Source organism: Hyaloscypha bicolor, assembly GCF_002865645.1.
Source record: "Hyaloscypha bicolor E unplaced genomic scaffold K444scaffold_52, whole genome shotgun sequence".
Classification (NCBI taxonomy): domain Eukaryota; kingdom Fungi; phylum Ascomycota; class Leotiomycetes; order Helotiales; family Hyaloscyphaceae; genus Hyaloscypha; species Hyaloscypha bicolor.
In genome coordinates this window covers 242,346-262,174 of record NW_020194554.1, presented here as the reverse complement: position 1 = coordinate 262,174, position 19,829 = coordinate 242,346, and the positions used below count along the sequence as shown (strand labels likewise).

Below are 19,829 nucleotides of genomic sequence, written 5' to 3'. Positions count from 1 at the left end.
TCCATTTGATGCGCAGCGCATGCCAGGATCCCACGCAATACCTTGTACAGTTTCTCGGGTTCGGCTGTGTGCCATGAAGGCAGTTCATGGCCTTGCTGAGCCAGCCCCTTCTCTCTTTGCAAACCTTGCTCCAACAGAGATACAATTCCCAACTACCCTCTCCCATCTTTTATATACCGACTATGCCCAGTCAACGTTTCTACTCTAAAAAATTATTTACAGCGCCATTATGAGAACATAAAAGAACCCTCAAGGCTTTGCGTACAACTACCTACATCAAATTGTCTCGCAAAAAGGTCGCACATTCCGAAATTTCTAGCTCATGGTTGAGAATTTGAAAGTACAACATTCCGAGGGATATTTGGATAGCGGGCTTTGGTGAGTGTACCAGAACTTCTTCTATATTGACATTGTCTGGAGGTACGTAGGACGCAGAGTAATGGCCGCAGCTCTAACCTATCTCATTCGCAATGGCCTATCAACACCTCGACGCAAACTTCCAGACACGCTTTTGACTACAAGAATCTCCAAATTAGCCTGCAGCCTCCTCACAAATGTGTTCTCAATTCTCCGCTTGTAAAGCCTCCTCACAGCAGCTAAGTGCTTCCCCGCACCCACTTCGTCCTCGCAAAAAACCTCATACGCAGCAAGAAACAGCACGTCCGTCGCGTCGTCTTCCTCCCATACTTCGCGGTCTTGCATCCGCCCCTGCAGCCCGTGCAATGCTCTCGCGGCATAGCCGTGGGCCAACCTGTCAGTTGTTTGATGATGGATGTACTGCATTCTCGCACTGGTAGCAGCGAGCAAACAGAACCAGCGCGTTGAATTCCGCAAGGAAGTTTGCATCATGGATGTAATTTCTCGTTGCGGGATGGGTGGCTGGCCATAACCTATGCAGCCCGGAAGCTTGAACGCGCTTTGTGTCCAGATGTGAGAGAAGTACCAGAGCTGTTCTAAGGTTGCGGCATCAAGAGAGATTACGGAGGTGGAAAATGGATCGAAAACGCTGCTGAGAGGGTGGAGCTCCAGCGCGGGACAGAAGACGTCGCTTATACCGCTCTCGGAACGGAAGGTGAGCTGTCGATCAAGACCGGCGCAGGGAGTTTTACTCCCAGACTCCGAAAGTTGGATATATGGAATTACTTCGGTATCTCCGCAGTCTTGGCTCGATGGTTGCAAGGACGATTCTTGAGTAGGATTTTGCAAGCTCTCCGTCCGAGCCCAACCCAGAGTGAGCGGCGTCCGCTTGATAGGTCTCTTGACACGGCTTGATTTATGCCCGATAGTTACGGCATGGGAGCGAATCTTGCGAAAGTTATCTTTCTCGTATCTGCAATTGGATAGCGAAGAGGAGTCTCGGGATTTGTTTACCCAGACGAGATTTGAATTTGCGGTCATTGTGGCCGAGATCGAATTTGAAGAAAAAATTTGCCGTTAGACGGGTTTGGTGGTTGGATTCTATAGCATAATGTGTGGATGTACTGTCGTTCATCGGAGTTAAAATTAACCCCGTAACCTCCACGAGTCTTAACCCTTTTCGGTAGTAACAGAGATGACGTTGATTGGTGCGTTGTCTATTCGCCCCAAATTCCCACACTTTCTTCGCGAGATGCTTATACTGCTGCAACTAGGCCTCTTTCGGCAGTAACAGGTCTCATGTCGATTGGGCAATCGAATATTCGCCATAGAACTTCTCACCTCATGACAATAACTTGACTTGCAACTTGAGGGCACTGCCGTATGCTAGAGTTTCCAGAGATATATAAATATGGACAAGGTCCGACTTGTCCTTCAACATCTTCATTCAATCATCAACTCAATTTCTCAGAAAGCAATAATTACGAACAATGTACAACCTGCAAGATCGAAAAGTCCTAGTGACAGGTGCAAGTCGCGGCCTTGGCGCAGCAATTGCAAAAGCTTTTGCTGAGGAAGGCTGTGACCTTGCCATCACTTATCTCGGATCGAAAGACAAAGCAGAGGCTGTGGCTGCTGATATAAGATCCTCCACCGGGAGGAAAGTAGTGGTACTTCAAGCTGTGAGTATAGCGATTAGTGAGCACAGTGACCGGAATTCCAGCTCACACCGTCACAAGGAACCCTGAATGCAAGAGGATCATCGACGAGGCGGTCAAAGGACTTGGTGGTCTTGACATTGTTGTCAGCAATGCTGTAAGTGCAACGATCCACAAACCTGAGACAATTACTAAGTAATTTGCGTAGGGAAACACCAAGATCGCCCCATTCGGAGACATCGACGCCCTCACCGAAGCAGACTGGGACCACACCTGGAACCTCCTCGTCAAATCCAACGTCTTCCTGCTCCGTACAGCTCGTCCACATTTCAACGCCAACCCCGACGGCGGCGTATTCTTGATCCAGTCCTCTGTCGGAGGACTCTTCACGAACGGCAGCAGTATGGCGTACTCTGTCTGCCGGGCTGCTGGACTGCATCTCAATAAGTGTCTGGCTGAAACACAGGGCCCGAAGATTAGAGTAAATGCTGTTTGTCCTGGCCTTGTTCATACGGAAAGAACTACACTCTTTACTGAGGAGCAGAGACAGGGGTATTTTGACATGGCAAAGTTGAAGAGAATCACGACGCCAGAAGAGATTGCCATGACTTTTGTGTTTGCTGCTAAGAATTCTGGCATGACGGGGGAACGCATCAGGGTTGACTCTGGGATGATTATAGTGTAGAAGTTGCACTTATTCCAAATTTCCATAGGACAACTAGGGTAGATAGATATCGAAAACTATTTAACATGCTAAGACAAGCTGCTTTTAGCAGCAGGGGAGGTTCAGAATTGCAACTGACCCATTCATCCTAACTGCCTCGCTCAAGCAGTAGTCCTCGTCTTCACGTTTTCATAACTGTCACTTTCGTTGCCCATAGCTTCATCATCTCCGTTGCTGCCAACCTCAATTTCTTGGGCCTCAATGTTATTTATGTTCTTTTTGGATCTACCATTTGCATCTCCGGGCGCCCAGATGGTGATCACGAACGCCCAGGAGTTTTCAAAGAGACTGATACATACCCTCCTTTTCACAGATAAGTCAAGACCCTCAATTCTGCCCTCATATCGGCGGTTTAGGTCGTCACGAAGTGCAAAGTCGGCCAATGATACACACCCACGAATAGGCCATTTGGCAACTCTCACCTCAAGGTCCCGAGGTGTGGAGTCAAGGCGACGGACAATAAGAACCATCTGAGCTCCATTTCTCCGGTGCGAGATTCTAATATAAGCTAAGGTCTCATATCCGGGTTCGCCGGGGTCGACTCCCCTGTCTCGCTCGATGGCACCAGGATACCAAATGCGCCTGTCAACAGGGGAGCGGAAATCCGAGACCACCACAACCCTGCCCCAGAAATGTGGAGGGTAAATCTCGTCCACCGCCGCCTTTGAAGAAGGGAGATGGAGGCCAACGAAAAAGGTCTTGCCCAGAGTCTCGATGTTCTCTTCACCCCCCTTCTTTAATATGGATATTGTGCGACTTTCATGCATCCATATTTTGTCATCCATCTCATGCGTGGCACTCATCAGGATTGGCCGCGCTCCAGCGGGTCTCTCAAACCAGACTCTCGTGGCATCCTCCCCGAATTGCAAATGACCCCCGCTTCTATTCATCACCAAGGGGAGAACGATTTGGTTCGTTGTACCTTCAGAACAACAAAGATAGGCGTACATGAAGCTCAAGCGATCAGTTTTTGGTCTCAGGTAAGAGAGTTTCACACTTAGTGTAATGTTAGCCATCGAAATGACGGCTTGGGAAGAACGAAGCCCGTGGAGATTGTAGCATCCAATGAAATATGCAGGCGATGGAGCAAAAATTCCATGAATTCCATGGGTTCCGGATGAATTGTAGCCCCACGCAAAGATACTTAGGTCGCCGGACTGGCGGATAATCTCTTCCTGCAGGCGGGCAAATGCTTTATCGCCTTCCCCGTATAGTAGCGGCATGTTGACATCAAAAATACCAAGCAGGCAATATGCTATATCTTCTTTCCGTGTTGTTGTGCGAGAAGCCGCCCATGACATCTTCTTGGCCGTGCATGCCCTACTCATATCGAAGCCGCGAAGGATATTCCGGTCGATATGAGTGATATTTTCAAGAAGGGCGCATTTTTGTTCTTTATTGAATAGGAACTTCCATCCCTGATCAAAAAAACACACAGTTCGCGGCGCCAGCAGCTCTTGCAATGTCCATCCGCGTTCGAACCAGTTGCTTTTTCGGATCTTGGATTCCATCTCGTCTTGTCCCAGATTGGTAGGCACATCGGCCAGGTAAACCAAGCACACCAAAGCATTGTGGTACCAGCGGAACATAGAGTTGATGGCTTCGGATAATTCGGCATTGCTGGTTTTATCAATGCAACAGGTATCGATCCAGACAAAGCTGCAAGAGTGAACCTTCTCCCCTCTACTGATCTTTTGATTTCGAGCCATTTCAATACAAGAAACAATTTTAGAATACCCGGTCTTTTTCCTGACTGCGGCTTTCTCTTCTTCCAGCTCATAGTACTGCTCCCGCAGGCTCTCGTGGTAGTAGTCATTCTCGTGCCGCGGAGCCTTGAAGGCATGGTGGGTCGTGATAGTTCGCATTCTGGCCTCGATCTCCTGAACCCGATTCCACTCCTGGAGAGATACCTCCTCTTGACCCCAACGGTGAGACAATATTGCGTACAAGGCTTCCCTCTCGTCGAAAAACTCCTCCATCCTCATGGTCTCGATGTTGAGGAGTCGCATCGTCGGATTGAAGGAAAGTGACTGTCTCACTAGTGCGGCAGAAGTAAAATAGAAAGAACGCGAGGTGTAAGAGGCCGTGTTGGGTACGGTTTTGATGTTTGTTGTCTGGTAAGGCTCGAGCAGCATCAACGGGAAGTGAAGTCCGCAGGCTGATGTCTCAAAGCCACGTGCACCTCTCTTGCCGAGTTCTGAGTTTCAGAACATGATTGGTGTTCTTAAAATAGCCCACCCTGCTTTTTGTCCCAAATGTTGGAAAGAAAATCAGTGTGCCCCTGCCAACCCCTGCAACACCCCTGTTTTGCTCGCGTAGCATTCCTAAAACATGGGTATACGCCCAAAGGGGAAATGACAGGAGGCCAACTCTGATTAGAATGCATAAGCACCCTCTCTGGATAAACCCTAGAACGGGTGCTTATGCAATTGAGAATTGGATTCCCTTCTAGCCCCCTTCCCCCGCATTTCGCAAGCTAATTTTTATAATTTTATTATAAAGTAAGGCTTTCTTTTTCGGCTATTCTTTAGCCCCCGGTATATATACAAAAGGTAGGCAAGACGTACGTCCCTCTGTCCCTTACTTATAATCGCTTAGAAAGTATATCCTCAAGGATATACATATACTTCCCGTACTTAAGGTATAAGTGTATATATGCTCCTGTAAGGCGCCAAAGGCGCCAAACGCCGTGCCCCTGGCCTCCTAAGCTCCTAGTATTAGTAGAGAATATACTTTAAATATAGATGTGCTTTGTATACAGATATATCCCGCACGCAGATATATCCCGTACGCAGATGTGTCCCGTATACAGTTGTGCCCCATACGCCGTGAGGCGCCGAAGGCGCCAAACGGGGTGCCTCTAGCCTATTAGGGTCCTAATATTAGTAGAGAAGTAAGCTTTAGAACTCCCAGAACTAGCGCTCTGTCTAGTTTGGAGTATAACTAGAAGGCCCATCTCATTCACGGACGAATAGCATATAACCACGCGAACTTAACATGTGTTTCGGGTCTAGTTGTTGTCATTTCCCCCGCGTAAAGTTGGTAACTACCATTTTTGTCACTACATGAATAGGAATCGGCGCAGATGCGAGTCTAGAATAGCGCCAATAAATCCAGGAGCCTGGTACATCTATTTATCGTAAGATCATATCAAGTTTGTTTGTGTCCTAAAGAACATAAAGGCTAGGTACTCTCACACTTCCACGCCTTGAATTTCTGTCATTTCGCTTATCCCAAATATCCGTGCACCAAAATAGGGGGGAGTATGGTGGGTGTCTTACCCGTATTCTGCTCTCAAATGAGAATCGCTAATCTTATCTCCTCAACCCACTGAATGGAAGCTCTATACCAGTCTCTATAGTCCCTAATCAGTCTTGAGTGTCGACTCACTTCCATTGTTCCAATCACATTACAACTGATTATTCTACCTCTTGCATTCGTCATGCCGAGAAGTAAATGTCCACGATTACTAAACATTTCTTCATGGCTATTCCACCACTTCCCTACTCTGTAAATTGCAATATCGGAATGAAGAACTATTGTATTCCTTGCCCTATCAGTACATCATTCAAGTTAAATAAAGGACTTCTCCCCGCATTTTGCAAGTCTCCTCAATTCAAGAATCTCATCACCATCCCCCTTTCCCTAAACATAATGACTCAATATTTCGAGTCAGATGTATCTGTAGAATTTCCCTTCGCACTCAAACGTGTTAACGTCCTCGAGTCCTATATGACGTAGATCGATACTGGAGCTCCACGGACAGACAGTCAAGAAGTAGCCCTCTTCATCCACGGCAACCCTGTCTCCTCTTACCTCTGGCGCAACATCATTCCTCAGGTCTCCCCCCAGGATACGCTGCGTTGCACCAGAGCTAATTGGCTTCGGTTCCTCTGGCAAGCCTTCCATACCGTACCGCTTCACGGACCAGGCTGCATACCTCTCCGCATTTATCTCAGCTATCCTACCCAATGATAAAGTCATCCTGATAGCACAGGGCTGGGGCTCGGCAACTGGCTTCAATTGGGCTTCCAAAACGAAGAAAAGGCGCTTGGTCTAGCATTTTGGGAATTCCTACGTCCGTTCCCGACTTTCGATGACCTAGTCGGTGGACCTTCTCAGACACTCTACCATAAATTCAGGGATCCCGTCGAAGGACGAAAGATGGCGGTGGAGCAGAACGCGATGATAGAGCGGGTACTGCCTAATGCGCTGCTGAGAACGCTCACTCAAGTCGAACACGACGCTTATCGAAGCCCATTTCTAGACAAGGGGGCAAGGGAGCCGTTGTTCGTGTCCCTAACGAGCTGCCAATTGAGGGAAAGCCTGCTGATGTGTGGGAAATTTGGGAGAGGTTCCATGAGTGGTTGCTTAAGAACGAGGTGCCGAAGCTATTGTTCTGGGCCAAGCCTGGAAGGTTGGTTACGGAGAAGCAGGCGGCGTGGTATTTGGAGCATTTGAGGAACGTGAAAGGAGTTTGTGTTGGGGAGGGGTTACATTTTCTGGAGGAAGACCATCCGCGTAGACTTGGGACTGAGATTTCAAGATGGCTCTCGGAGGCGGTGCTTTGATTTTCTTACATAAGAGAGAAAGAGAGTACGAATTGGTTGTGACGTGAAATTTCCCCTCACGTTAATAACTTCTCCATGAATTCAAGACAAACTTCAGAAAATTCGTTTCCGTGTACTGGATTTCCAGCGGGGAAGACCTCAAAACACGTCGGAAACCACCTTCGCTTCTAATCAATGAACCACCGTAACAAAAATTTCCACCATATAAGCTTGACATCATTACTTCCATCAAGTATACAGAGCTATATTTGATCTACCATAATGATAAAAGAACACTTCTTGATGTTGCCTTTACATTGCTCACAACTAACCTTCTCCCAACAATCGAATAGTGTGAACATTTCTCCCTTTCCTGATCATTCCATTCTTTGGTCTCCTCTTTCCGTTCGCAGAGTGGATGCTTTATGAATCATTTTTCGGGGGTTGTGCTCTGTTAAGACTGTTAACAACTGTGGTATGATCTCTTATGTCGGGGACTGCAGGGTCCAATAATAAGTCCGATCAAGCGTCCGCCGTGGATGCAAAGGAGGACTCTTCCAGGGTTTTCTCGAATCATTTCTTCCGCGTCATGCCAAGCGATTCTTTCGAGAAGCCCAGCGGCACCCAAGAATAACTGGAACAACACCCCTCTTCTGCTTCCAACTTGCATTGCATGTGGCGTTTTGAATTCGGCATTGCTAATAAAGCATGTGGTGGATCTAGCTAGCGGACTAATTCTGTGGCTCAACGATGCCGCCAGACCTGAAACATACTTAAAATATCCAACAGCAAGGCTCCAAGAAGGAAGCAAGAGGAGTTGTAGGTAGCGGTCGGGTAACATTTCGTTTCTTCTCACCATCAGCCACGGGCAACGCTTCAAAAGTACAACGCAATGTTCTCAACAATATCAGTTTCAACAAGTAGAATGTAATGATCACAAATTTTGACTGCATTTCTTTTTCAGTTTAACCTTAAATCTAGTACTTAATCAGAACTTTTGAGGTGTGTAGCCTTAAAAGCAAGTCGTTCCTTGTTGTGACGAGACGGGATTCGCAGATTGCCAAACATGATGTGAATGAAGAGAAAACACTTTTTTAAAACGCCAAAAAGGAAAGAAAAAGCAATTCGGGAGTGTGTGACTTCTATGACCGAATAATCACTCGGCTCCAAAGGCAGTGCTTGACCGCATGCGCATCCATTCAGCCCAAGAGAGGGGTGCGTACTTTGCCGGCGTGTTCTCATCGCAGCAAGTTAGAATACACTCCACAATGGCGTCAGATCCGGGGGCAACGAAATAAGGAATCGAATAACGTTGGCGCATCATTCTTGTCTCGCCCGAATATCGATCCTGGAGAGGTGGAAGGCGCACGCGATGCAAAGTGGATTTCAGATAATCTCAATAATCCACAAAGTCAGCCCTTGGGTTCAATGTATGTTGTGAAAAAGATGGCAGAAATCGGCCGGAAAACTTACCATTGCTCCAGTGCTGCAGGAGATCGCCAACGTTCATCACCAGTGCATTCTCAATCGGGGTGACAGAAATGAACTTCCCCGGCTCCCTTGGCGCCTCGACTTCCAATCCACCACAGTCGTCCTGGAACAACAGGGTTACAGTGCCAAAATCAGAGTGCGTACCGAGACGCTCCTTCTGTCCCGATTCTATCTCGACTGCGGCGACCGGCATGTAATGTCGCAGGGCGATTTGATTGCCATGGCCATCATGGTACTTCAAGAAGAATTCTTCGTCATCCAGTCCCAATCCAATGGCGAGAGCGCGCAAGATAAGCTGGGTCGTCTGCCAGCATTCCCAGTAGAACTTGGTAGCGAAGTCTTTAAATCCGGGGAGTGTTGACTCTGGTGGCCAGATATTGAGCTGTTCCTCATTTTGGTCGCTCCCATAGTTGAAATTCTCCTAAATATTTCGTTAATAAATATTCTTCACAAGTCTACATATCATCGATTGGATTAACGTACATTGAAATCTGGCACTGTTCGCAGGGTCTGAACTGCCTCTTTGTCTCCATCCAATACTTGAACAGCTTTTTGTACACCTTGCCGGATGTACCCGCGAAATGCTATCGATTCCTTTGGTTTTTCCGCCTCCATTTTCTTTTCATGCGACATGTCGAAGAACTCCTTCGTCCATGCAAATGCATTATCTAGAGTTCGTGGGGACACTCCGTGGTTGCGAATGTGGACGAAGCCGGTCTCGTGACATGCCGTTATGAGTTCTTTGGCGATTGCTAGACGCTCTAATGGTGTTCCTTCTGAAGTCCATACGGAAAAGTCCACGATGGGAAGGCTCGACGTCGCCGCCATGTTGAATTGTCACTTGAGAGGTTGAAACAAGACTAACGGGACGGAACTGTAGGAGTCAGACCGTTTGTCTGGCTACGAAAAGAGTATTCTGTGGACCTTCCGCGGACCGCGACTCTGGAAAAGCTTGAAGTTGGTGTATCAAATGTTGCAAAGGAGCGACGCGTTCGTACCTTCCACTCGTAACCGTAAAGGTGATTCGTGGAAGAGAATAGGCCACAAAGCAATTGCGTCACCCACTAAAATTGGTGTTCCTCGCTAAATTTGTGGCACGGACCAGCTAGGCACAGCTGGCTAGAAGTACCTCCCGTACAAAATTACTATGTAGAGTACTTGGCGCAATTGGCCTAATCGCTTTCACGAACACTTGTCGTGACAGGTGGAGATACAAACGGGTAAAGGATTTCTTTTCCCTTTTCAGAGTACGAACTTGATGCCGGTCGTGAGATATGTACTCCTGTTTTTCAGAGACCAGAGCGAACATTTGACTTATCATCAGGGATCGCTTTATCAGGCTGACTGTATCCACGTGTCGAGCAAATCAAAACATACTACGAAGAAATAAAACAGGATCTGTAGTGGATTACTCACCAATTTTTCGAATTGGTCAATCCATTGTTGTATTCGCTACTTTTCAGGGCAAATTAAAGTCTGTGCTTAAACGCAAAAATCTAAGACTTTAGAATCTAAACATTAATTCAACTACTGTGGTACGGCAAGCCGTACTCTTCAAAAATCATGTTGTTTTGGCGGTTTTGAGGTTTTGGTCACATGGCAAAGGCCGCGGCCTTTTGCACGTGACTTGCGGGAATCACATAAGAAAGCTGGTTTTTCTGTAGTCCTAGAGAACAATCCTTCCTTAATATTCAATCAATTGAGCTTTTGCACACTGTATACTGTTTATGCTTTACCGTTTACGCTTTTGATCTTGTTGTTTTGCTGTCAAGTCACGTTTTGCGCTCTGGTGTACTTTATATGGGTTTTTGTCTTGTCGCAGTTTCCCTCCCACACTACTTACTTATAAGAAGAATTTCTACGACTATATAAAGATAATTAAATAATAAAGATATAGGCTTGTCTTTAAATTGAAAATAAGAACTAGCTTGCTGAGTATTTATTATTTAATAAAATTATATAATAATTCTTTTATTATTATTATTATTATTATTATTATTATTATTATTATTATTATTATTATTATTATTATTATTATTATTATTATTATTATTATTATTATTATTATTATTATTATATTTATTATTATTATTATTATTATTATTATTATTATTATTATTATTATTATTATTATTATTATTATTATTATTATTATTATTATTATTATTATTATTATTATTAAAAGCTAAACAAGATAAAACTTAATAATTTTAAAGAGTACAAATTTATACCTCGAGAAAAACTCTTTGTAGACAAAAAATAATTCAAGAAACATAGAAGTTAAAGAAGTTATTTTAAGGAGAAATAGATTATTAACGAAATCAGTAATTAGTGAGTAATCCACTACATGTCTTACGAAAATGGTATGTAGTCAAATGCGGCTGGTGATGGTATATTATCCGCAATTCTTGCCATCCTTACCGGCATCGTAAAGTATCCTAATCAACACTCATGCCTGCGCGGTTTGTTACCACTCAACGGCTCATTACACCCAAAAAGCTGGCAATTGCTCGACTTGGCTCAACTTGGGCTTTATGGAGATTTGGAAAAGAAATGAAAGGCTTTCAGGATAGGAGAGGGACCCAAAAAGAGAATTTCATCACTACCATGGCTTTGCAATGACGTAAGCCTCTCCAGCCTCTCCAGCTATTGTGTCGCTTATGCTTGATAGGGATTCTCAGAAATTCCCCTGCAACAATTGTTTGGACACCTCGTAATTGAAATTGAAACACAATAGAGTGGCCAGAGTTTCGAAGGAAATCCTCTTGGATGTTTCTAAACGGAGCTCAGAGTCTGTTCTACTCTCACACAGCCTCCATCCAGCCTCCCTTTCCCCTGAGGTGCGGTTCCGTAGCTTGCGTTATAGGCCTGCCCAACCCACCCCCACCTTCGATGTCACGTGTTTATGCACTTTTTCAGGAGTTATCACCCCATGCATCTCAGCAGAAGCTCTTAAGTCTCGGTATCTTCCACCATCTTCCAACAGTGATTGAATGGCAATTCGCTCAGTCCTCCTTCCAGCTCAAAGCCAAGAACGTATCTCGCCAGCCCCACCGCTCTTGACTCTTGACAGACGTGCAAAATGGTTGGAATCTGACGTCCTTTTCTCAGTATAGAATCATCTGCCACCCATCTCTGGATCTGGTTTCCTGTTGATATGGTGATTGGGATTGGAGAGGGCACGGTGAGGGACAAGAAGCCGGTCCAGATTTTGAGGCGGAGTTCGGCGGGAAGTTGAGAGAAGAGCGGAAAAATGGATGTGGTTTCCTCAGTGGGCTGGTTATGATTGGAAGCTTGCATTTTCAGTAAGTATGATAAAGCTTGAAGATGGAGCACATGTGCATGCAGAAATTGAAGTGTTCTCTGTACACGAAGATCGGAAAGCTAGTTGCGTGGAAACGAGAGGCAAGCTTTGATAAATTGCGCGGAAGGTTAGTTGAACACCGTTCGATTGATAGATTCACTGGAGCAACCTGTCTGCCTGGCGATTATGAGTACATCCATATGTACGTCAAAAATCAGGGTCGAGACTGCCATGATTTGTCCTCTACACGCCATACGTGTAGAATATTTGAGGATATACGCGGTGTCAAAGGGTATAACAAGTTGGGGAGTGAGTAGACTAAATTTTATTATGATCCACCGCCGGAAGATATTGTCTTTCATCAGATTCCATTAAGCACATCACTTTACTCACATTTTCTAGCTGTAGTTCTTATACACCAGCTTTTAGATGCTCTGAATCCGAGCAGAGTATCCGTTTTACTTGCAGCCAGCCAGGCTGTCGAACTTGCAACACCCCTATTGCGAGTGGCGTCGCTAAGCGAGTTGCCAAGATTCGGCTCGTCAACCTCACTTCCAACCTCCAGCTTGCGTGAAAGCATTCTTCTCTGTTGAACATTTTCAACCTCAGTCAAAAAATCCTAAAAAAAATGAATGCAAATTAAGTCTACGAATATGAAATGATAACGGCGGAAGATACAATCAGGTTGATCCTACTCTAAGCCGCAAGGCTGGCATACAATGCTCCCGCATCTGGGCTACGCTGGATTGATGCGACAGGGACTTAGTCGAACATTCCGTCGCTCTTTATTGAATTCCGCCTTCGCGTCGATCTACATATCCGTAATCTACAGCATTCACGAGGATAGAGAAGAAGTCTTAACGCTGTGATAATTCATTGGTATTCTTGGCTCTTGAGTAGTTTAACTCTGAGGGAGAAGCCATGAAGCTGTGCCTAGCTAGTGTCGATACCAAAAGACTAAATTCAAGGTTGCTGCTGTCATATTATATATAACAGAGTGCAATACTAACTACAAACACACCAAGATTGCAAGCATGGCCAAGCTCCATGCGCTTGTGACAAGTCCAGAAGCAGCAGAAGTGTGCGAGGAGGTCTGCACCGGCGTTGTTGATGTTGGTATTTGCGACGTTGTCGAATTTGTTGCACTGACCGGGAAGGTAACTTTACAACTGGCATCATACGTTGCCGGTATCACCGTGTTTGTTCCCGTCAAGTTGTTATACGCCAGCCGGATCAATGTCTCTGCCCTGGCTGATACTCAGGCCAGCCCCCCTCGTAGGAACTCAAGCCTGCCTTTGGATTCTTGGCAAATGCCGCCCATGCACCACGGATGTACTTGCCGATAGCCACCTCGGTGCTCGTCGACGCAGGAATGCAGTGCCGGTGGGCAAGGTGTCGAAGATTACCGGTACCTCGCTTCCGTGCCAGGCACCCGGGTCGGGTACCGTTGTCAGTGCAGTGTTGGGGAACTCTCCAAAGTAGCGGTATCGCCATGTGGGCAAACCTGCGGTGATGCTGGCGTTGGCCCGTGCGCCGGCGGGACAGGTGAAGCGATTCAGATTCACGGTAGCAAGTACGTCGGCGGTTATCCCGGTTTGGTTCATCAGTTCTGCCTGGACAGCAAATAGGGCAGCTTCGTTGCCATTATTCCCAATGAGAAGGGGGATTTTACTAAACCGGCCAGCAAGAGTCCGAGCCGTGTAGTCGGCGAAGATGGTGGTGTTGTCAACGATGGGCCCCCAATTGACCGAGCCGCCCGAGGCCGCCACAAGGATCGCCAGGGCGTCCTTGGATTGCATGCAGGCTGTCACCGCCGTGCTGTTGGACGAAGAATTCCCGCACTTCAGCTGAGAAGCTACACTGAACCACGACACTACATTATCTGCCATTGGAGGGATCAACTGGACCGTCCCGGATTCAAGAATCATACCCGACAGGATGGGATCTGTTGCATATGCATAGGAATAGAAGTCCAACGACGCGGCACCGGCTGACTGACCGAAGGCCGTGATGCGGGTAGCGTCACCGCCGAAAGCTTGGATGTTATCACGAACCCATTCAATGCCCAAACGCTGATCAAGCAACCCGACGTTGAGATCCTGCAATGATGAGCTGCCTGGAAACCCAAAGATGGTCGTCCGGTAGCTTCGATGGCTGTCAACACTAGCTTCTCTTGGTGGTAGAGGCAAAACTTACTTGATCGATACTACAATAACGTCTTCTTGTCCGGCAATGTTCTGTCCATTGAACAATGATTCACTCGACGCACCAGTCAAGAATGTTCCGCCATAGAGCCACACCATTACCGCTTTGTTCTCATCCCCGCCACTTGGGACCCAAACATTGAGTGTGAGACAATTCTCATTGAAGGTATCTCCTACCTCAAAATCTGGCAGAATATCCGCGAGTCCAGCGGCAGTAAGGTTGGCGGCTGCAACGTTGCCAGTAAACCTAGACTGTAAAGCATTTGAACTCATGCATGCGAATCCCTATGAGGAAATGAGATTATATTAGCAGGTTCCCAGAAAACAACAATAAGTACTAAGGAAGAGGGCAAGGGACATATACAAAATCAGATCCATTGACAACCGAGCTTGGACTCTGTAGCTGCACTGGAGGATAAAACCTCAGATTGCCAACTGGCGGCTGCGCGTACGGGATCCCGAGATATTCGGAAACACTTGTTGCATTGCTCGCTGCGTGACCGCTGATAATGCCGCTGGAAGTCTGCACCTGAGAGCCGACGCGCCTCCGCGAGCTGCACAAGGTACATTGTACGAATTGGACCGAGACGATGAGAATGGGGATGAGCTTCATGGTCCGGTTCGGTCCCTGAAGCCAGTGAGCGGGTGCCTTATAGCCGATTCAATACGTTGCTGCTGAATTGGTGGTAGATAGCTGCTTGCATTTATCGATCGTGATGTGAAAGTATGAGGGAAAGGATATCACAAGGTATTAAAGAAAAACAGAAATGAGGATCCACAAGGCTGCAGAGACCAGTCTATAATCGATTTCAAATTTGCATTCTGTAAGATCTCCCTCTGATCTAGCCTCCGGTCGCCTACACTTACGAGGATACGAAGAGCAAACTAAGTCCTTGCATGGCCGCCTCGTTGTTTACTTAATTGGCATGCAATACGATTATACGACGTCACGGCGAAGGACCCGCCAGCAATCTCCACATCCATGAGGAGAAAACTAGCAACACCAATCGCTAATCCCAGCCGTATGATCTCGCGCCTTCCACAGTGCGAGGGTTAACCTTAAATTGTAAGAGGCTCTAGCGAAGGAATCGTCGTCCTTCGTTTTAATTGGCTTCTGAAACGATTTTCGCAGACTTGAAAATGCATCCTTATCCCTTATTGGTCGAGGCAGGCAGCAAGAGGCCCCAGTACGACTACGACGACACCAGGGTGTCAGTTGCATGGATGAGAGTCGTGCTGGAAGGGGCCAATTTGGGGTCCTGACGCTGAAGTGAAGACACTACAGCAGAATGGGATTCAAATACTCCACAATACATAAAATGAACACCAAAATCTGCACACGGGACATGAATAATTACCATGCGGTTGTGCAGATTTAGTTAGTTTAGTTTGAGAGCTTGTTGACCAAAGGGTGGAGCAAATATTCAGGGTGTGCAGACGAAAGTAAAGTCAGTTCCGTGGCGGCCGTCGTGTTCTAGGTTTTGCAGACATCAGGTATCGGCGGTTCAGGCATTGTGTGATAGTGGCAGACAAGACTATATTTCCAAGATTGAAATTTCCTCCTATACAATTCAAATTTCAACTTCAATTACCTGCTGATCCCTCGTGGTGAGCATTCTGCTCACGGTAGCCACCACTGGCCCATGGCAAACTTTAGCGAGTCTTGCCTTGAAACTCGGTTCGAACTCCTGAACAAATGGGCCCGAATAAACATTCGATTCAATTCGAGAAAGGGATATCGAAAGCGAGTAGCAACGACAAACAGGCTATTTGCGCTTATCCTCGCCTTGAGTTGAGAACAAGAGAAGTTCTGTTTTTAATTTTGGAAAGTATTTGTTTCACCTCAAGGTCCAACATCGACCTCGTGCAACACAAGTGCGGAAACCTCGTGACCAAAGCCACACGACATATCCACGTGCCTTACTTGTCATTTTGCCACACTTCCAGCCCAAATGCTCTCCAAATGATCTGTACCTTGAAACCAGATTTATGCACGTTGTGGATTGAAAGGTACTGATGAAGGCACGCAGACACAGTTTGAGCCATGAAATTCCCGCGCAGAGAGCCTTTTCACATCAGGCGGGGATATATGTGGGGTTTTCCATGATCAGTATGGAACAATATCCGAGGTCATACCTGGAGCCCACTGAGGTGGTATGAAGAGTATCCCTGTATGGCCTTCAAAACTCATGTACCCCCGACCACTCTTATTTCTCCTCTCTAGCTCCCCTGCTCCCCATTTCTTTTTGCCTTCTTCTTTGCTGCCTATCTCCTTCTCCCCAAACTCCGTAATAGCTACTCTCATCCCTTTTATCAAGATGCCGAAACGAATAATCCTCTGCCTAGACGGAACCGTAGGTGTTGGGGGAGAAACCCCTCCTATTTGTGACTGTTTCATGAGATTTTCCTTAAGACAATGTCCTCTCCCGAAACAACCCCAATTGAGCAATTGCTGACTCCCCCGTTACCTAGTGGGACTCCGCCGACGAAGGCAGTCCCTCGATCCCCTCCAACGTTGCCCGGCTTTCACGAATGATCGCTAGTGAGGGAAAGACCCAAGATGGATTCCCAATCGCACAAGTAGTCTACTACCAGTCAGGCGTCGGGACCGGTGCAATGAACAAATTGGATAAGATATACCAAGGTTCCTTCCCCTCCAATCCCCCAAATCAAAAACTAATCATCTCTGGAATGTGTAGGAATCACAGGTGTTGGCGTCAAAAACCACCTCCTCTCGGCCTACCACTTCATCTGCACCAACTACACGCCCGGCGATGAAATCTTTTTGTTCGGGTACTCGCGTGGGGCATACACGGCTCGAGCACTAGGTCGCTTCCTCACCACATTAGGGGTACTGAAGCCGGAGGATTTGGAGTTGTTTCCAGGGTTGTTTAGGTGTTGGCTTGCGAGCTCACGGGGAAGTGGTGGGGTTGAGTTCAGCAATCAGAGCCGGTGGGAAGAGTTAAGAGGGTGGACTGACTGTGGGAAAGAGGAAGAGGATGGAGATAGGAAGAAAGGTGGCGGGAGGGGGGCTGAGATGGGAAGGATGATGCCGAGGACGAGGGTCAAGACTAAGCCTACCCCGGTTAAGATTTGCGTAGAGGGCGTTTGGGAGACAGTGGGCAGTTTGGGGCTGCCGGAGAGTTGGTTTACGAGGTGTACTGGGTTTAATAAGATGTACCAGTTCTATAATACGGCGTTAGACGACAGTGAGTGATACTGGAGGACGATATGGAGAATTGACTGACTTATCGTAGAAGTCCATCACGCTTTTCAAGCGCTGGCTTTGGATGAACATCGAGGTGCATTTAATCCAGCTATCTGGTATCTGGAACCAAAGTTCAAGGATAAGGTCAAGTTGAAGCAATGCTGGTTTCCCGGATTCCATGGTGAGGTAGGGGGAGGCGTTGCAGGCCCTTTGTCAAGAGACCATCTTGCCATCGAAGACATTACATTAGCTTGGATGTGTGACCAGGTGGATGGGTTGCTAACCTTCGACGAGGAGGCATCGAGGAACATACTTGGAGAAATCAAAGAGTATGTGAAATGGGGTGTGGCCAGGGAGAACGACCCAACAGGATTTCTGTACAACCTTAGCGTTGCTGGTGGTAGTCTGCTACTGCGGACGCCAGGCTCTTATCATAAAAGATTGCGATCCCACAAGTTCTCGAGGCCAGAGGAGTATACCACCAATGAAACAATGCACCCATCAATCAAATTACTCATCGACCAGCCCGGAGCAGGCTATTTTCCAGCGGCACTCGACTCTCGGACGGCTTTGAAGATGGTGACGGTTCCGAGGTGGAAATTTATAGACAAATCTGAATCTGGTCAAGGGGCTGTTTGGACTCGGCCTTGCACTAAATCTGGAAAGGCTGCGATTGAAGTCAAGGAACATGTTATCAAAGAACGGCCTAACAAGAACAACTTCGAAGCAAGGCTTTTGCCAGTGGCCGTGCAGGACATACTGTATAGAAGAAACCTGGAGGAATTCGATAGGATGTATCAGAGTCAAAGTTCTTTTGAATGCGAAGAAAGCATTTGACCTTGAAAGGACAAAGAGATAGGTTGCAAATGAAGTAGCTGAACGCCGAACGATACTGAGATCAGCCGGCATGGCCTGAGCTATAAGAGTAAGAGAACCTGAGGTCGCTTCAACCTTGTTTCTCGTATCTGGTGCCAACATACCTCTAAAGTCAGATACGGTGATAGCTCGCGATAGCGAGACTAGATTTGGATTGCACGACTTTGCTAGGACGTCGCATGAAGGGCTGTCAATTGTTCTAGAAAAGAAGGTTGGGTCAGAAAAGGTTGGGTGGCGGAGTGGTTTGAAGTATTTTAAGGAGTCCACATAGGCCAATAAAATGTGGTAAGAGATACGAGCAAAAAAGAGTAACAGACTATAACCTTCCACTTCTCCCGACTTTTGCTTTTGCCGTTGCCTTCAAGGAGCAAACCCCACAAACCTTCATGTCGCTGTTGGTTTTCTTCTAGTTCTGCTTAAGAAGGCAGCGGCCCTGGGACTTTGAGCCCGGGCTTTAGCCTTTAGTTTACGTTTGAGGGCTTTTACCGCCTTGTGGTGTCTCCCGCTGTTTTTCGATTTATGCAGCTGCTGTTACCGATGCTGCTCCAAACATCTATGACAAGCCTGCTTTGGCTGCACTACCTCCCTTTTGCCTTAATATAAGGCTTCATATTTGGTTCAAGTGCAGGAATGAATCCGATTATTCTCTCCTCGCACGCGGCAATGCTGTATGCGCTGAAGATTTTGGCGCACAACCTATCGTCAGCTCAAGCTGTGGTGACTCATCTTATTCTGCACTTCGTCAACAAATTACAACCACACTCAGCTTGACGCAAACAGCAACAGCTAAGGTCAAGGCTGCTGCTGCAGTCGTTTGGGTTTCTTGAAGGTCAATCGTTCCTCCCCCATTTTGTCTGTCCGGTTTGCTTACATCCTATATAGGCTTCATCGGAGATACCGTTACAGCCGAGCAAATTCTCGAGGCTCCAAAAGAAGCAGATGTTCACTCAGATGATAGTACATATCCTGGTCCACGGCAGATCTGCTCAGACTGCGCTGGGCAGGGAACTTACTTACTTCTGGTCTGCAGCTCTGCTAACTGTTCCTGTGATTCTACAACTTGCCCAACAGCAAGCCGTGAGCCAAAGTGCTCAGATACTAATTACGATCCCTTTGAAAACAGGACATGCACCAAAGAAAGTCCCGGTTGTGACTGTACACCCGAAGAAGAATTGCCTGGTGTTGAAGATATCACGAAGATTCTCGAGTGCGATGAGTGCGGGGAAAGTTTGAACAGAAACAGAAAGTGCCAAGGGGTAAGTACAAGTCTTACTCTTTAAACATCTCATGTTCTAATATATCTACTTTTGAATCAGGATCCAAATAACAATCGTAGGTGGAAAGACTGCAACTGTGTAAGGCCTGGCGAGGACCCTGGATGCACTTTAATGGCATTACAAGATCCGTCAGGTTCAGTCGAAGAGAAGAAGAAAATCGCTGAGATATTCGCATCGCTT

At 46.8% G+C, this 19,829-nt stretch overlaps 7 protein-coding genes across 7 annotated transcripts; 3 read left to right on the top strand and 4 right to left on the bottom strand.

The window, feature by feature from the left end:
- Nucleotides 1-1,847: 1,847 nt before the first annotated feature.
- K444DRAFT_523446 (short chain dehydrogenase/reductase) lies at nt 1,848-2,700 on the top strand (the record flags this gene model as incomplete). The annotated part of the gene is made up of 3 exons (XM_024874290.1): nt 1,848-2,043; nt 2,081-2,172; nt 2,224-2,700. 3 exons carry the CDS (start codon nt 1,848-1,850, stop codon nt 2,698-2,700), a joined length of 765 nt encoding a protein of 254 aa, XP_024740036.1.
- Nucleotides 2,701-2,705: 5 nt separating this feature from the next.
- K444DRAFT_610007 (uncharacterized protein) lies at nt 2,706-4,842 on the bottom strand. The gene has a single exon (XM_024879668.1). The coding sequence runs from the start codon at nt 4,746-4,748 to the stop codon at nt 2,841-2,843; it is 1,908 nt and encodes a 635-aa protein (XP_024740035.1). The 5' UTR covers nt 4,749-4,842; the 3' UTR covers nt 2,706-2,840.
- A 1,551-nt stretch (nt 4,843-6,393) lies between these two features.
- K444DRAFT_716035 (alpha/beta-hydrolase) lies at nt 6,394-7,393 on the top strand (the record flags this gene model as incomplete). The annotated part of the gene is made up of 5 exons (XM_024888369.1): nt 6,394-6,476; nt 6,510-6,579; nt 6,614-6,718; nt 6,787-7,032; nt 7,065-7,393. The coding sequence occupies 5 exons, from the start codon at nt 6,394-6,396 to the stop codon at nt 7,308-7,310; spliced, it is 750 nt and encodes a 249-aa protein (XP_024740034.1). The 3' UTR covers nt 7,311-7,393.
- Nucleotides 7,394-8,234: 841 nt separating this feature from the next.
- On the bottom strand, nt 8,235-9,783 carry K444DRAFT_556668 (Clavaminate synthase-like protein). Its single transcript, XM_024876758.1, has 3 exons — nt 9,264-9,783; nt 8,763-9,201; nt 8,235-8,684 (listed from the first exon to the last, which is right to left on the bottom strand). The coding sequence occupies exons 1-3, from the start codon at nt 9,606-9,608 to the stop codon at nt 8,446-8,448; spliced, it is 1,023 nt and encodes a 340-aa protein (XP_024740033.1). The 5' UTR covers nt 9,609-9,783; the 3' UTR covers nt 8,235-8,445.
- A 1,675-nt stretch (nt 9,784-11,458) lies between these two features.
- Nucleotides 11,459-12,148, bottom strand: K444DRAFT_610005 (uncharacterized protein). The gene has a single exon (XM_024879667.1). The coding sequence runs from the start codon at nt 12,078-12,080 to the stop codon at nt 11,733-11,735; it is 348 nt and encodes a 115-aa protein (XP_024740032.1). The 5' UTR covers nt 12,081-12,148; the 3' UTR covers nt 11,459-11,732.
- A 321-nt stretch (nt 12,149-12,469) lies between these two features.
- K444DRAFT_626873 (alpha/beta-hydrolase) lies at nt 12,470-14,901 on the bottom strand (the record flags this gene model as incomplete). The annotated part of the gene is made up of 5 exons (XM_024882721.1): nt 12,470-12,703; nt 13,106-13,331; nt 13,435-14,229; nt 14,281-14,535; nt 14,741-14,901. 5 exons carry the CDS (start codon nt 14,899-14,901, stop codon nt 12,470-12,472), a joined length of 1,671 nt encoding a protein of 556 aa, XP_024740031.1.
- Nucleotides 14,902-16,820: 1,919 nt separating this feature from the next.
- Nucleotides 16,821-18,333, top strand: K444DRAFT_661206 (uncharacterized protein; the record flags this gene model as incomplete). Its single annotated transcript, XM_024886554.1, has 3 exons — nt 16,821-16,932; nt 16,988-17,497; nt 17,546-18,333. The coding sequence occupies 3 exons, from the start codon at nt 16,821-16,823 to the stop codon at nt 18,331-18,333; spliced, it is 1,410 nt and encodes a 469-aa protein (XP_024740030.1).
- Between the last annotated feature and the right edge of the window lie 1,496 nt (nt 18,334-19,829).